This window comes from Dipodomys spectabilis, unplaced genomic scaffold, assembly GCF_019054845.1.
Source record: "Dipodomys spectabilis isolate Male_0828 unplaced genomic scaffold, ASM1905484v1 ptg000175l, whole genome shotgun sequence".
NCBI classification, from domain to species: domain Eukaryota; kingdom Metazoa; phylum Chordata; class Mammalia; order Rodentia; family Heteromyidae; genus Dipodomys; species Dipodomys spectabilis.
In genome coordinates this window covers 19,781,871-19,799,247 of record NW_024870852.1, presented here as the reverse complement: position 1 = coordinate 19,799,247, position 17,377 = coordinate 19,781,871, and the positions used below count along the sequence as shown (strand labels likewise).

Genomic DNA, 17,377 nt, shown 5'->3' with positions numbered 1-17,377 from the left:
TACATAGCAGGATGGATTGGCTCAGGATATATAATTAATAGAAAGAATCTCAATTTCAATTCCTGCAAGTGCCAGTCAGATAAGACTGGAAAAATGAAGTAGGCCAAATAATATGGAAAACTGAAGAGGCCATGCCCCACCGCAACACATCCTTCCCCCCCAAAAAATTCTAGAATCAGTGGCTTAAGTGGTAGACTGCTAATCATGAACATTTAAAAAAAAAAACAAAAACAAAAAAAACTCAGGGACAGTGCCAGGTCCTGAGTTCAAACCCCAGGACCAGCACAGAAAAAAATGTTACATAAATACACTCCTCACTCTCCTTTTCCCTCTCTCCTCCCTCTCTGTTCCCTCCCATGTCCTCTCCTATCTTACTTCCTTTTCACTTTATTCTTTCCACAATACTGACCACAATGTGAAACACTATTTATTTTCTATGAAGGATGGGCTTTTGCTATGTGTTCTGCTTACTTCTATATCCCTACAACAGGGTTGAGTACAAGATGGCATTCAAAGAACAGTGAGTAAATGAACAGATGAATGAATAGACGATACAGCAAATGAACCTGGGCCCTGACATAGGGTTAGTGGCTAATCACCTAAATAAACACAAGCAAATAATTCTGGTCCTCAAAAGATCTCTATCCTATATGACAGCCCTTTACAAAAGTACAAGTAAAATTAGGAAAAATGGTATCTTTTCCTTTATGGAAGTCAACAGTAGAGTGGAGAGCCCGGACTACAAAGACCTCCAGAAATCAAATACACTAACTAACCTAAGTTTAAACACAAAATAAGTAAGGGGAAAAAAAAGAGCTATGAAACTTCAGGATTTAAAAACATAAATTCTAAAAGGAAGTTTTTTTTAAGAAATGTTCACAAAAGGAATATGAAGTCTTCTAGCTTACTTTTCCATCATTTTTCTATTGTCTCCAATTCATTAAAGCCCTATGCACATTACTAAGTATATGTGGTTGAAGGAGAATGTTCCATAGTATAGGAAGAAAAACACACCCTGTTTCTCATAAGAAACTTTGGAATAATTTAAAACTTATCCTCTGAAAAGATTCAGAATAATCCTCTTGGCTAAAATCAGGAGAATGATTAGAAAAAACACTGAAGATACTACAAAGCAATGTCAACCTCCCTTTGATCTAATTCCTAAACATAAAGTTATAATTCTAAATAAACTATTAACGACAGTTGTATCTTCATTTGGTAACCATGTTATTTCTTTTACCATTAATTATTTTAAACTGAACAACAAAAAGAAAAAGGGCAGATAAAGGATTTTAACGCAAAATTGATACCTCTCATCAGAGGCCCCTACAAGAGCAAACACCAAAAATATTGCTGCGTCTGGTCAGGCACTGGTGGTTCACACCTATAATCCTAGCTATTCAGAAGGCTGAGAGCTGACTATCTTGTTTGGAAGCCAGCCCAGGCAGTAAAGTTCTGTAAGATTCTTATCTTCAACTGACTACCAAAAAGCCAGAAGTAGAGTTGTGGTTCAAGTGTGAAGAGAACTAGCCTTGAGCAAAAAAGTTCAAGGACAGTTCAAGCCTCAGGACTGGCATACACACACACACACACACACACACACACACACACACACACACACACACACACAAACACACACAAGTACACACATTATCTATCTATCTATCTATCTATCTATCTATCTATCTATCTATCTATCTATCTATCTATCTATCTATCTATCTATCTATTGTTGTCTCAAACTCATGAGGTCCTTGGCTCAGGAGCTGCTACTGGAAGTACTTACAGATAGATTAAACTAAAAAAATAAAATTAAAAAAAAAAACATGCTTACTTGCTCAGGGCACTGTCATGAAATGACAGGATTGGATGGATGATATTTCAAATAACTTCAGAAGACATAACCATTTAATTCTGCCATTACTCACAAACTCATAGTCTCCATCCTGTGGTATTTTCCACTCCGAAGAATTTTTCAGCGGGCCAGGTATACTCTTGCCAAAGCTGTTGATCTGATTTTCCTTTTCCTTTTGCTCAAAGTATTCAAGGAAAGATGGTTTTGCAGGCTGCATGGTTTCATCCCTTCCTGAAAACCAAGAAAAAATAAAAGGTGAAAAGAAATCTTACATTTTAGGTTAAGTTTAATAAACAGATCTCCAGGGAGATAATCATCTCTTTATCAATAGGCCTTTCTGAGGTATCCTTCAGAAATTCAGGGAAACTACAGAAAAATGCACAAATGTACAAATGCTCACTCAAAATATTTCTCATAGACCTGAATAAAATCTAAGGTACCCCCTGAAATATATGTGAAACCCAGGGTCTCTTTTTCTATACAGAAAGATGTGCATGCTCCAATAACTGAGTAAGCTGTGAATAATACATTTTTTAGTTTTCTGTAACAAATAATCCCTGTGTTATTTGGACTAAAAATAACTGAAAAGCAAACAAAAATATTTGTTTAGAACTGCCATACACACTTCTTTTTACCATAGGTAGTTAGGTGGATAATTGAGTGAGGTGCCTTTTCTTGATCAATTCAAGATCTAATTAAAAGAACAAGAAAAATATGTACACAAAAAAATTAAGGGGCTGGGAAGTTGGCTCAGTGGTAGAGCGCTTGCCTTGCATGCCTGAGGCCCTGGGTTCGATTCCTCAGCACCACATAAGCAAAAAGATAAAAGCCGGAAGTGGCGCTATGGCTCAAGTGGTAGAGCGCTAGCCTTGAGCTGAAGAGCTGAGGGACAGCGCCCAGGCCCAGAGTTCAGGCCCCATGACCGGACCCAAAAAAAAAAAAAATTAAGAAATCACAATCTATCCACTCTGTGAAATACTATGTAATTGGGTTTTTTTGTTTGTTTTTTCTGGTGCTAGGGGTCAAACCTACACCTGGTATTTTGTAAACTAAAACACTAACTGTTGTTTTTTGTTTTGTTCTGCGAGGGGTATGTGTGGCATTGTTTGGTCATGAGGCTTAACTCATGGGGCTTGAACTCAGATGCTGTCCCTAAGCTTTTTTGTTCAACACTAATGCTCTCCAACTTTGAGCCACAGCTCCACTTCTGGTTTTCTGGTGCCAGGGCTGGCTTCAAACCATGATGATCAGATCTCAGCCCTCAGCCTCTTGAGTAGCTACGATTATAGGCATGAGCCACTGGTGCAGCTACATTAATTTTTTTAAATCTCTTTCAATGGTTAAGAATCAGAAATCCCATATAAAATATTTCTGCTTTCATCTTGATGTCAATACCTGATGTCTGTTAGACTAAATTCAAAGTTCTAAAAACTATAATAAGTTTTGGAATTAGATAAGTTTTTAAAAATCTCATTGCCTATTCAAACATAAGCCAAGAGTGAAATTCACACACTTCTTAGATGATTGCTTAAAAGGTTACATATATCAACATACCAAAGACCTAAAGTTGATTTTAGAAGCACAATAGAAAATCCCTAGAATTTTTTTTGTGTGTGTATGTGTGTGTACACACACATTACCATGACTTTTAAGTATTAGAAGTAGAACTTCCTATCCTGGGACTGGGGCACTGCTCTAGTGGTAGAGCACTTGCCTAGCATGCACAAGGCCCTGGTTTTGATCTCCAGTACCACAAATAAAAATCTATAGCTTTGGTCCTAATTACGGCACAGGTAAGAGTTTTTAAATTCTTGTGTATTCTATTATCATGTAAATAAAGCAGTGAGTTTGCTAGATGTAAAATACAAAATACCATGTGCAGGAGCCTGGTCCTTGGCTGCAGCCTGAGGCCTTCATCAAGTCAGTCCTAGCTGCTATTCTACCAGCTGACCATACAGCAAAGCTAACCAGACCAGAACAAAAGAATATCTAGCTGAGTGCAACTTAGCGTCCAATCTACAGAATCATGAATTAAGTAAAATGGCTGCTATTTTAAGCCATCAAATTTTTAAGTGCTTTATTAAACAGTAGATATAATCTGGATATAGTCCATCTGTCTTTACCCCAGCCCCTCATTCACACATACCCTATATTATCCATAAAAAAAGATCTATCCTCAAGGAACTCAATTCAAATTCAATGAACACTAACTAAATCGAGTTTCAGGCTTTCTACTACGTGCATTCATGAGTCTCAGCCAAACCTATGACCCACCACAAGAACAGAGGAGGGGAAGAGGAGGAGGGGAAGAGGACCTGTACTGCTTTGCACTACAAAGAGCCAAAGCACTACCTCACTTAATCCTCACAGAATCTTTTGAAGTACATGTTATTTTCCCCACTTTAGAAGTGAGAATTCTGCATTAGATTTCATAGCTAGTAACCAACAAGGGTAAGATGGAATGAAATGCCAGCTGTCGGGTTTTAAGCCTGGTGAACTAAACCTTTTATTGTAAATGCTCTGAAACCCAAATGAAGATTCTTGACATATATTACTGCTGCCATTGAGTGCAGAAAGAGTGAGGGAATGGAATTTCCCAGGAACTTTATCTTTGAACTTTTCTTTCAGCATCCTTTAGTTAGATGATCAAGTGCTGGACAGCAGCCTGACTGTGCTGAAAGGCTTAAGACAATCACTCCAAGCTGATTAAAGGCTATGCCGTCCCCTGGGCTTCAGCTGGTGGGCTGACCAGTTTTCTGTTTCAACTTGAACTAGGGTACTTTTTTCCGATGTATCTCAGGCAAGGAAGACATTCAGTGAAATAATAATAGAAGAAACCTGAAGCCACAGGGAGACTGGACTGAGGAAAGCCTTAAAAATAGCCACATCTTGCTGATTCTTTCATCTGATGCAGGAAATACATGAACTCCTATACTGTCGTTGGCCTATTTTTCTCTGTGAGCCACATTTATCAAGCTAAAAGGACAATCTGACTAGGCCTACAGGCAAAGGAGTTAATTGAAAAACAATACCTTCTGCTAATTTTTTTTTTTGTTGTTGTTGAAAAGTGCTACATAAAAGCAACAATCCAAATGTGGGAAATAACCTATGTAATTTGTGGGCAGGGATGGGAAGGAGAAACTGAGGGAAAATGAAGGAAACGGTGACATTGTCCAAAAAAAGAAATGTCCACATTACCTGACTTGATGAAATGGCAATCCCTCTGTACAGCCCCTTAATAATCACAATAAAATAAAAAAGCAACAATCCAGCTGGGTGCTGGTGGCTCGTGTCTATGATTCTAGCTACTCAGAATGTAGAGATTAGGAGAATCACACTTCAAGGCCAGCCCAAGAAAACAAAGTTAGTGAGACCCTCATCTCAACCAAATAAGCCAGGTGAAGTAGCATGCACCTACGTCCCATATAGTCTTCCTATGTGAGAGGTCATAGATAGAAGGATTGCAGTCTAAGGCTAGCACTGGGCAAAACCCCAAGACTAAATAACTAAGAAAAATAACTAACGCAAAAAAGGACTGGGTGTGGCTCAGGTGACAAAGTGGTAAGAGTACCTGCCTAGCAAGCCCAAGGCTGATTTCAAATCCCCACCCCTTCGATGGGGACAGCAGAATAAGAGGAGGGGGGACGAGGGCTGCACAACCATGAATATGTTAAAAAAAAAAAAAAACACTAACTAAGCTGGTGGCTGGTGGCTCACGCCTGTAATCCTAGCCACTCAGGAGGCTGAGATCTGAGGATTGTGGTTCAAAGCCAACCAAGCAGGAAAGTCTATGAGACTCTTATCTCCAATAAACCACCAGAAAACTGGAACTGGCCCTGTGGCTCAAGTGGTAGAGCACTAACCTTGAGCTGAAGAGCTGAGGGACAGTGCCCAGGCCCAGAGTTCAAGCCCCATAACTGACCTAAATAAATAAATAAATACATGCTCCTAAGTGATGCCTACAGTTTGTAAATTATATGTCATTAACTCAATTTTCAAACAAATTAGCAAGATCTCTTTCCTCTACTGTTTGCTCCTAAATTTGGATTTATCTGAACTAGAACATGCTCATGCCAGGGCCATGCTAACTAAAAAGGAGTCTGACTTGATGATCTTCCATTTCAAACTTCCATTTTTCAGGCTTGCTACTAAGTAAAACCACAATGGGCAACCTATTCTTTCCTTAATTCTTACAATAGTTCTTTTCTACCTGAATGGTAATTAACTGGGTAAAAGCCTACATTTTCTTCTCTTATACATAAACATTTGCAAGGAAAAACTCCAGTAATCCCTCTGTGTTTCCTCCTGGTTTAGACTACTATGCCATATGAAAACTTTTCTTAGGGTTTTTAGGGGTTTTTGTTTGGTTTGGGTTTTAATGTTATAATGTTTTAATGGGTTGTTATGTATATAATTTTGGTTTTGTTCCTTGGCACCTAATTGTTTTACATGTACCAACTCATTTACTTATACAAGTTATCCAAGTTGTGCTGGGTAACCATAATATTCCTTTCAAAGCCAGGTGCCAGTGGCTCACATCTGTAATCCTAGCTATTTAGGAAGCTGAAATGTAGAGGTTCACAGACCAAATCCAGCCAGGTAGAAAAGTCAATGAAATTTCATCTCCAAAATAACCAGCAAGAAGCAAGGCTACACGTATAGCTCAGGAGTAGCACAACAGGTGAGCTAGCAATGTGAGCAAGTGTGAGGTCCCAAGTTCCCACTTCAATACTACATATATACACACATACATACTTATATACAGCCTGATGCCAGAGGCTCATGCCTATAACCCTAGCTATTCATGAGGCTGAGATCCGAGGATCACAGTGTGAAGTCAGTTTGGCTGACTTTAGGAGACTCTATCTCCAATAAATTACCAAAAAAAATTGGAAGAAGAGCTGGGGCTCAAATGGTAGAGCACTGGCCTTAAGCAAAAGAAGTTCAGGGACAATACCCTGTCCCTGAATTAAAGCCCCAGGATTGGCATGTGCGTGCATGTATACAGGCGCGCGCGCACACACACATACACACACACTTTAAAAGGCTGCATGTGTGATTCAGAGCTAGAACATCTGGGAGGGGGTATTTTCATAACGTTCTTTGAAACCATTAAGAATTTGTTAGCCGGGTGCTTGTGGCTCATGCCTGTAACCCTAGCTACTCAGGAGGCTGAGATCTGAGGATCGAGGTTCAAAGCCAGCCCAGGCAGGAAAGTCTGTGAGACTCTTATCTCCAATAAACCACCAGAAAACTGGAACTGGCCCTGTGGCTCAAGTGGTAGAGCGCTAGCCTTGAGGTGAAGAGCTGAGGGACACTGACCAGGCCCAGAGTTCAGGCACCACGACCGGATCCCCCCCCCCCCCCCCAAAAAAAAAGAAAACCAGAAGTGGCACTGTGACTGAAGCGGTAGAGCACTCGCCTTGAGCTGAAGAGCGCAGGGACAGTGCCCAAGCTCAGAGTTCAAGCCTCACGGCTGACCAAAAAAAAAAGAAATTTCTTAGTTACAAGTTATACGATACTAGAAAAAACTTCCTTCTAGTTAAGCAGTACAGGTAAATGCCTCTATGTGAACTGACTTGACTTCTGGGTAGTGGTAAACTAGTTGACTTAATGTTGGAGCTCTATATAATTTAATACATACTACCTACAGTGATGGGGGCAGCACATGTACAACTTCACAAGTGACAGTGTTTTATACCACAGTTATTTCAATAATTTCCTAAGGTCTTTTGAGAATCCCCACTTCCCTCCCTCCCTCCCTTCCTTCCTTCTCCCCACCCCCCCTTTCGTTATTCATGGGGCTTGAACTCGGCCTGTAAGCTGTCCCTGAGTTCTTTTGCTCAAGGCTAGCACTCTGCCACGTTGAGCCACAGCATCACTTCTGGTTTTCTGATGGTTAACTGGAAATAACAGTCTCATAGACTTTCCTGCCTGGCCTGGCTTTGAACTGCAATCCTTAGATCTCAGCTTTCTGAGTAGCTATGATTACAGGCATGAGTCACCAGCACCTGGCCCCACTTTCTTAATGAAAGTATCTTCACATATCATCTTATCAATACAATCAAGTCCAAACATCTTGTTTTGGCTTTCAAGATTCTTTAAAATTTGACCAAAACTAATATCTGCTTCAACCAAACTGAATATTCAATACACATTTCTACCTTTCTGACTTAGCACCTGCCTGGAATACCCTCCTCCAGCCTTCATGCCTGTCTAAGACCTTACCTTCCCTCTCATAAACATTTTTTAGATGCTTCGGTACCAGTTACCCAGCATTTTCTTTCTTTCTTTCTTTCTTTCTTTCATTTATTTCTGTCAAGTCCTGGGGCCTGAACTCTGGGCCTGAGCACCATCCCTCAGCTCTTTAGCTCAAGGCTAGCGCTCTACCATTTGAGCCACAGCGCCACTTCTGGCTTTTTCTGCTTATGTGGTGCTGAGGAATCGAACCCAGGGCCTCAGTATGGCAAGGCAAGCATTCTACCACTGAGCCACCTTCCCAGTCCTCACCCAGCATTTTCTTTTCTTTTTTTAATATATATTTTTATTGTGAAAATACTGTACAGAGGGGTTACAGTTACATGGGTAAGATAATGAGCACATTTTTATCAAGCATTGTAGCTTCCTGCTTTGTTTCCCCTTCCCATCCCTTCGCCTCCCCCCCATCCCCACCACCAAAGTTGTAAAGTTCATTTTTCGACGTAACGACTTGTACATCTCATTGTTGCAATGATGCCCAGCATTTTCTAGTACTCTATTATCTGTGTCAACAGAGGTCCTTTCTCTTCAACCAAGTTATAACACTATCAAATATCATTATCTGGATCATGCTCTATACATTTGAAAAATCACATAGAAGGGCTGGGAATATGGCTTAGTGGTAGAGTGCTTGACTAGTATGCATGAAGCTCTGGGTTCGATTCCTCAGTACCACATAAACAGAAAAAGTCTGAAGTGTTGCTGTGGCTCAGTGGTAGAATGCTTGTCTTCAACACAGAGAGGCTCAAGGACAGTACCCAGGCCTTGAGTTCAAGCCCCAGGACTGGCAAAAAAAAAAAAAAATCACAAAGAAAGTTATAGTGTCAGGCATGCCACAAATATTATATAATGGAATGATAAATGTCATCTTCCTTTTATAATATGTAAGTTTTTTGTCAGCAGTGAACACCCCATTTGGCTTCTGGATACTAGACAGAAATAACACAGTAATTACTTAATAAATACTTCTGAGTTGGCATTAAACACTTTTTAACAAACACTGATCCATAGGTGATACTTCTTAGAACAGATATACATAAAGAGAATCATCTACTTCTTCTTTATAGATCCATTGCATCTATAAATTTACTTCCATTTCTTTCTGAACAAAAGCAAGCTGGTTCAGAACAGCTTAGGCCATCAAACAGTTTTCAATAATCCATCAAGACTGATTTACCTACCACTTAGGCAGAAGAGCCAAAATATATCTTTTGGACTTACTTTCCTTTGTTTTTTATACTGTTGTTTCATTGTTTTCACAGGGAAAACATTCTTGGTTTTCCTCCTACCAATGTAACTATATTGCAGTACCTTAAATTCCCCAAAATACAGACTGTGAGCCTTCACCCCTGTCACACTGAGATGTGGTATGTTCATGTCTACTATGACGTGGTCTAGCAGGGTGTTCTGAATAAATTTTCAGGCACCAAGGTGTCTAGGTTTTTTTGGCTCATCCAAAAAAAAATTAAGAATGTTAATGGCTTCCAAAGATAAACATGGGCCCAACATCTGGACACAATAAAAAAAACACACAAACAATTAGGATTTAGTCTCTACTCTGGCAGGGTAACCTTGACTATTTGTGAAACTGTGAGAAAAGTCTAAGTATCAAGATGTCTGCTTTTCTATTGTAAATGTCACCTAAGCGGGAGCTTCTGATAAAATACTCAGTGAACCGCAGAGATTATCTTTCAGGGATGGAAAACAATCCAGTCAGTAATAAATTCCACAGTATTAAGATAAGAGGCTGAAACTTCACAAAAGAGGGCTCACGGGGATCCGAAGTCTGGCCTCCTTTAGAATCTGTCATCTGCTATGCTGAGCTACTTAACAGATTCTCAAAAACATCTATCTTCTTATTGCCAAGGAATTTAAAACACTCTCTCTCTCTCTCCCCCCTCCCTCCCTCCCTCCTTCTCTCCCCATCAGCACATTTGTAAAACATTACTGAAATGGATTAAGTGACCTTCCTTTAATTCAATCATTTTCATGCTAATGCTCAGGCACAGTTAAGGTAGCACTTACAAAACACTGTTAATAACCAAGAGTAGAAACTAAAATGCGTAACTGTCAAGAAAAAAGAAATGAGGATGGAGATAAGTAGCCTCTCTGTGGGACTATTCAGGTGCAACACAAAAGCCACTCATATATTACAATACTCATAAATACTTAATATAATAGCAACCATTTTTTAGTATTTAAACACAAAGTATTGTATGTATATCATGGCAACTACAAAACAGGAACCTTTCTATGCCATTTTTTTCATACTAGGAAACTGAAGGCCCAAAAAGGGAATCATTTTTCCAAGGAGACTCAGTGTAAAGGCCTGGAACCCAAAGACTGATTCTAAAAGTCCTACCAAAGAAAGTTTTTCACCCTTACTCAGAAATATGATTCCAGTCAGACAAATGAGTGGCAAATGCCACTCAAGAGACTGAGATCTGAGGATTGTAGCCAGGCAGGAAAATCTTGAGATTCTTATCTTTAATATTCTACTCAAAAAAAGAAAGAAAGAGAGAAAGAAGGATAGAAAGAGAGAAAGAGAAAAAGAGAGAAAGAAAGAGAGAAAGAAAGAGAGAAAGAAAGAAAGAAAGAAAAAAAGCCAGCCAGAAGAAAGCCTGTGGTAGAGCTACCGTTCAGTAAAAAAAGGAACAGGTCTCAGGCCTTAAGTTAAAAAAATAAATAAATAAAAATTAAAAAAAAATATATATATATAATTCCAACAAAGCTAAATGTCCTAAACTTAAGCTGTAGTATATGTATGCGCACCTGTCTTATGATGCTTACTGGGAATGACAAATATTTATACAGAGAGACACTTAATACTCTGATGATAGTTTTTAAGATTCTGAAGCAATTAGAAAATGGACAGTTAGGTTACAGTGGTTAAAAAAAGTGTTAAAATATTTTATGTCCTAACTACCAAAACTGCAAATGTTTTAATCCCAGAGTATGAAAAAGATAACACACAAAAGAGGCAATGTTTATAACAGCAGCCCCCTTCAGATAACTGCAGGTGGAAAGAAAATAGGCCCTGAGTCAAGAATTTCTCTTACGCAGTTCTGACATGTGTATCTGATGGACAGTGTTGAATTAAAATCTTTTCAGTAAGAGCCTGACCTTTGGTTTCAAAGGAGGAAACTTACAACAGTGGGTTCCTTCAAGCACCTGAGGACTTTCTAAAACTCTAATCACATGTTTTCACACATAACACTGTTACAGTAATTTATCAGAGTTGCTTTAACTTAAGTATGTCACTACACCTTAAAATTCTATTTTAAAGAGATTAATGAGTCCATCCGTCTAGACTTTAGGTTTGTTTTTGTTTTGTTTTTTTCCTTTTTTGCCAGTCCTGGGGCTTGAACTCAGGGCCTTGGCACTGTCTCTAAGCTTCTTTTGCTCAAAGGTAGCACTCTACCACTTGAGCCACAATACCACTTCTGGCTTTTTCTGCTTATGTGGTACTGAGGAATCAAACCCAGGGTTTCATGCATGCTAGGCAAGCACTCTACCACTAAGCCAATCCCAGCCCTAGTGTTTTTGGGGGTTTTATTTAATTATTTTTTTGGTCTTTTCTTTTTTGTACTGGGGATTAAACTGAGAATATTACACTTGCTGAGCAAGCACTTTGGGCTAAATCCCAGCCCCTAAATGCAAGTTTTAAAGATAAATCACTTACTCCTTGCAGTTCACAAAACTCTAACTAGAAAGGCTCAAGTCTGGGGAAAGAACTTTGTATTTGTCATCTACCTCTTGCCTCCATTAGCTTAACAAGCCTGGAAGGATCAGGGAAAAACAGCCGATCTGCCATGCTTAGACATGTGGAAGACTGGAAGGATCATGGCATTATAGTAACTAAGCCTCACAGACAGAGAACCATGGCATAGCAAGACTTTGTAAATGGGTACTTGACTATTTTCATCCTTCCTCCTGTCACTTCCTCTGAAAAGCAAGTGTGAGGGCCTGAGTTCAAACCCTGGTACTGGTAAAATCAAATCAAATAAGTAAAATTAGATCTAAAGGTATAGCTAAATGTTAGGGTAACATGCACAATGCCATGCACTCCCCTGAAAATACAGCAGGCCAAAAAAAAAAAAAAAAAGGTATAAAGTTTTCCTTATTTTTACACATAAAGTAACATTCCCCCAAATCAATTCTACCCAAGAATTATTATTTTTACTTTTTATTTTGCTAAATTTCTTGGTTAGGGGGCTGGGAATGTGGCTTAGTGGTACAGTGTTTGCCTAGTATGCATCAAGCTCTGGGTTTGATTCCTCAGTACCACATAAGCAGAAAAAACGAAAGTAGTGCTGTGGCTCAAGTGGTAGAGTGATAGCCTTGAGTATAACGGGGCTCAGGGATAGTGTCTAAGCCCAGAGTTCAAGCCCCAGGACTGGCAAAAACAAAAACACAAAACAAAAATTTCTTGGTTAGGGCTATTTAAGCTAATGAAAGCTCCAAAACTATATTCAAAGTAGCATGCTGTAGAAAGAAAACACCAATTCTGGTTAAGGTCTACTAAGAAATATGGGAAAGGAAAAGTTACTATGTTGAGATGTTTTGCTGACATCAGTCTTCCTTGAATTTTGACAAGTATGAGGCATCCAATATCCTAACTAAATAAAGACAGTGATCTAGTGCTGTTATGCTTATTTAAAATTTATTTAAAGATAAATAAATAATGGTCTTTACCAAGAAAAAGGGCCTTTGTGAATTGGGATAGAATTTAACTCATAACCTATTGCAGAGCTCCCTCTACTGGCCAGAGAAAAAACAGTGATTCCCAACTAACAACCTATCAGGATCACTTCCAATAGGATAATTTGCTGCTCAGTTCTTGGTTTTCCTAGATATTTTATTCAAAAAGGAAAAAAAGAAAAAGCATATCTGAATGCTTGCTAACATGTATTAGGCCCTGAGTTCAATTCCCAGCACAAGAAATCAGGGACAGAAGTAAGTAGCGTGGACCAAGATTTGTTTATTTTTCTTAAGAAGTGTTCTTGATAAAGCAATTCTGTGTGTGTGTGTGTGTGTGTGTGCCTGCACGTGTGTGTGTGTGTGTGTATGCATGTGTATGTGAAACATACACATAACAATATATAACAATATAACAATATCATCATCTATCAGAGGCATGTCCTCCTTGAACACCATCTATTATTTCCTTCTGGAAATCCTAAGAGCATGTAGAGGAGCTAATTACTGAAACCAGCAAGGAGAGGCAGATCACTACAGGCTAAGACCATATCATGAGCCTTAGTGTGGACAATCAACAAAATGAGCTCAGCTGAAGCAACATAATTTAATGAGTACAAATTATGCAATCAGGCATATCTGGGTTCAAATCTTGGCTTTTCTATTATACATTATGTAATCAGAAGCAAGCTACCTAATCTCTCTGTAACTCAGTTTCAACTGATTATATATATTTACCACACCGCATTGCTATGATGATTAAAATAACGTGTAATGTCTATAAAAGATTAAACACAGTGACTGGTATACACTGTGTCTACTCATGAATTACTATTAATAGTGTTAACTCCCATTCTATTGAGTATAATAATAATAATACCTTGAAAACACATGCACAAACAAAAGACATCCCTAGAATCTAATCAGAAGACAGCACAAGTTTTACTATTAGTTTCCCAAAGTTTTCTATTATGAATTCAGTGCCTGGAAGCACAGGCAACCAAAACAAATCAGACATTGGGCAGAACAACAATAGTACAGTCTCTACCACTGACTAGACATTGGAGCATGAGGAAGGAATAATCTAACTCCATCACTACTAGCCATGGGACTACGAAGAAGGAACACACTCTCTGAAGCTGTTCCCTTACAGAGAAAGTGCAGAAATGTCATCCAAAAAAAGCTCCATTACAGCAAGCTGTTAAAAGATACGCCACACAACAACATCTTCTGAAGACAAAACAGCATCCAGTATTATTTGTAAATCTATAGAAATGTTGCAAAAATACAGACACAAAACAGCAGGAAAAATTATACACCAAACTCATGATTAATACAACTAGAAAGAGGCATTGGGGAATCTTAAACTTTTATTAGTAAAGTCATGAGTCATATTCTTCTTAGAATATGTGGTGTGCACTTAAAAGAAATCAGTATGTTAAATCTAATCAGTAAAACCAAATCTTTTAAAAGAGCAAAATAAATATTCAGGTAATAGGCTATTCTGTTCTGCATGTGTTCCACAATAAAATAAATAAATAAATAAATAAATGAAATAAAAAAGGGAGCAATTTCTAGACAGGCACAATTGGTAATCTCCACTTGTCCTTTAGATTTCAGTTGAGATTTCAACCTTCTCTCAGATTCTATTCAAGACAACATCAGCAGTCAGAGATAAACACTTTAATATTTGCTTTCTTTCCCTCCAGGTTTTTTTTTTCCTTTTTTTCTCTTTTCAGTACTTATTATATATATATATTTTTTTATTTATAAAACTGTAATCATGCTATTAATTTTCACTGAACTACTTCCTCAAAAACAGGATTTTTTAAATGTTTTCCTATGCATAGTATTTCATTCTGTAGATATACCAAAATTAATCTGACCAATCATCTGCTACTAAATAATTAATCTAGTTTTTTAAATTATAAGTACTGTACTTGGAAATATTCTTAAATATAACTTCTCTGTGTATGGATGTATGTATGTATTCAATATATATACAATTATTTTCTTGGACCAGATTCCTAGCGATAGAACTTACTGATTCAAAGGTTTGAATTTTTCAAACTCTTGAAACATTCCAAAAAAGGCTTACTAATTTAAGCATCTACCAGTATTGCTACCACTACTTCACCATCTATAAAATTTAAGTCAGAAGCCAGATAATGAACCTAGATCCCAAAAAGAAAAAAAAAACAAAAAACCTTTTCCCTTTGAAAATAAGAGGCTGACAAACATACAGACCTTGCCTGGGAAGCTGGAGACGAGAAAAGCCTGAGATCCCTGCCTCTGTCTATGCCTGCCACAGTGAAGTTCCCTGGCCTCCTCCAGCTCTTTCCCAGCATCTTCTCTACACTGCTCTCTGTGCTAGAGCACCTCTGCCTACTCTGTATGCTGCCAATCTTGCTGCGTTTTTCCTCTAGACATTTTTCAGTGAGGCCTGTCTAAGTTCTGTTCTGACAACACCCCCAGATTACTCCCCTGTTAGAACTCACTTCATATGCTGAACTGTAATTAGTGGTCTTTTCCTAGACTAGACAATCAGTTCATTCAGGGAAAGGACTGCTTCTTCATTCTCTATTGTCCTCAGCGTCTAGCAAAGTCCTTCAGAAACAGCAGGCACTGAAGAAAAATTTACTGAATAAACAAATCACAAAGGATCTATGACTAAGACAGCAACCTCTTTCTGTCTGTCAGGAGCCAGAGAACCACTATTTTAGGCCTTGTGGGCTAGATGGTCCCTCTTACAACTACTTAATTCTGCCTATTTAGCACACAAAAAAGCAATAGACAACAGCACATAAATGAATGGCCATGCATATGTTCCAATAAAAGTCTATTACCAATAGCAGGCACCAGGCCAGATTTGGCCAAGGACCACAGTTTGCTGATCCCTGGTTAAGCGGAAGGTATACTGAACTGTTGTTTTTCAAAATAAAACAAAACAAACAAACAAACAAAAAAGGCAGGAGGGGGAGATGTAGCTCAGTGATAGAATAATTGTCTAGTCTACACAACTCCTGGGGTTAGATGCTTAGCAATGCTAAAAAAAAAGATTAACAACAAAAAAGAGGAAAGACTTCATGCTTTAAACCTATGTTTAGCTAAATTGTACCTTACAACTAGACTATTATCATTTTGTATCCCCCAATTCCTTTCCTCTGAGAATTGGTGTGTAATGCTCAAAATAAAGGGAAGGTCAATAGCTGAAAAGGAGAGGAGAGTGTTACCTTATGATGAAAGCTAGGCACAAGGCATGAGGCAAAAAAGATCAGCCAGATAATGAAAAGAAGCGGAGAATGAGCATGGTGATGGGGCCCTGCAATCCCAGCTCTAGCAGCTGGGATTAGGAGGGTCACTTGAGCCCAGGAGTTCAGTGACTTTAGTGGACAGAGATCACCATCTCAGCAAGAAAGGAAAGACGCAAAATGGATACTAAAGAGACTTGATAGAATTTCAAACTTGTGGTGGGGGGAGAGGGGGATTGGGGGGGGGGGCGGGGAGAGGATGGGGGGGGCGAGGATGGAAAGGGAAAACAAAGGAGGAGGCTACAATGCTTGATGAGAAATGTACTCATTATCTTGCCCATGTAATTGTAACCCCTCTGTACAGTATTTTCACAACTAAAAAAAAAAAAAAAGAATTTTAAACTTGTATAGCCATCCTTGTGACTACTTGGGTGCTGGTAAGCCTTGGCTAGATACCAAACTATCTTGAAAATGAACTGAAGACATGTACAATATATAGGACAACGTTCAGAGAAAATAGTTGTTTGGGTTCAAAAGCAAAATCCTTTCTTGTTAAAGCCTGCTTGCCTCTTACTCCACTTGCCAGCCTTCTCCCACTCAGCCCTCCAATGTAAAGCTTCCTTTGGTTGAGGAACGTAAAGGTAGACTCAAGACTCAGCCTTCATGGACCATGAGAAACCATCTTTTCTGGAACGGGTATGTCTATTTCATCAGAGCCTTACTTTTCATAGTCCCTTCCTCTTCCTCATCCTCTGCGTTGATCACCATGGTGCCCAGCTGTGATGGCAATGTGTCATCGTGCTCAATCATGGTATTGGCTCCATCACTCATGGTGCTGGCTACTCGGACAGTCCCCATCTCATCACCTGCTGCTCGGACCATCGTGCCAGAATCCATTTCATCCTCCTCCTACAAAAATGACAAAACCTCAAACTGGTGCTACTGTGATCAAAACACTTTAAGTTTCGTGAATTACTATTTCTCATCTTAGGACAAATGTTTCTGGATTTGCTATGTCTTCAGGTTAATAGAAATGAAAATCCTTATTTATCCAAAGAAAATCACAACTCACCCAAGTGGGAAGAGATATTTAATCTTAAAGGAACCTCTTTTAACACCCTTCTCATTTCTTTATTTTTTTTTTGTCTTTCCTTTTTGGTAATGGGAACTGAAGCCAGGACGCTGCACTTGCTGGGCAAGTGCTTTGCCACTGAGCTACACCCCAGTCCCTTCTCCCCTTACTTATTAGACTTTTGCAAAAATAGATCTAAGCAGCTCACATAAGCACCCTTGAAATCTCAAGATTGTGAGAGTC

The 17,377-nt window shown here is 38.9% G+C and overlaps 1 protein-coding gene across 1 annotated transcript in view; it reads right to left on the bottom strand.

Moving 5' to 3' along the window:
• The window catches only part of Stk4 (serine/threonine kinase 4), a 77,392-nt gene that overhangs the window by 32,587 nt on the left and 27,428 nt on the right, over positions 1-17,377 (bottom strand). Inside the window, exons 9-10 of the mRNA XM_042694339.1 lie at positions 16,785-16,971; positions 1,929-2,086 (exon numbers count right to left, since the gene is read on the bottom strand). Coding sequence (XP_042550273.1) covers positions 1,929-2,086; positions 16,785-16,971 — 345 coding nt within the window. The remainder of the gene's footprint in view (positions 1-1,928; positions 2,087-16,784; positions 16,972-17,377) is intronic.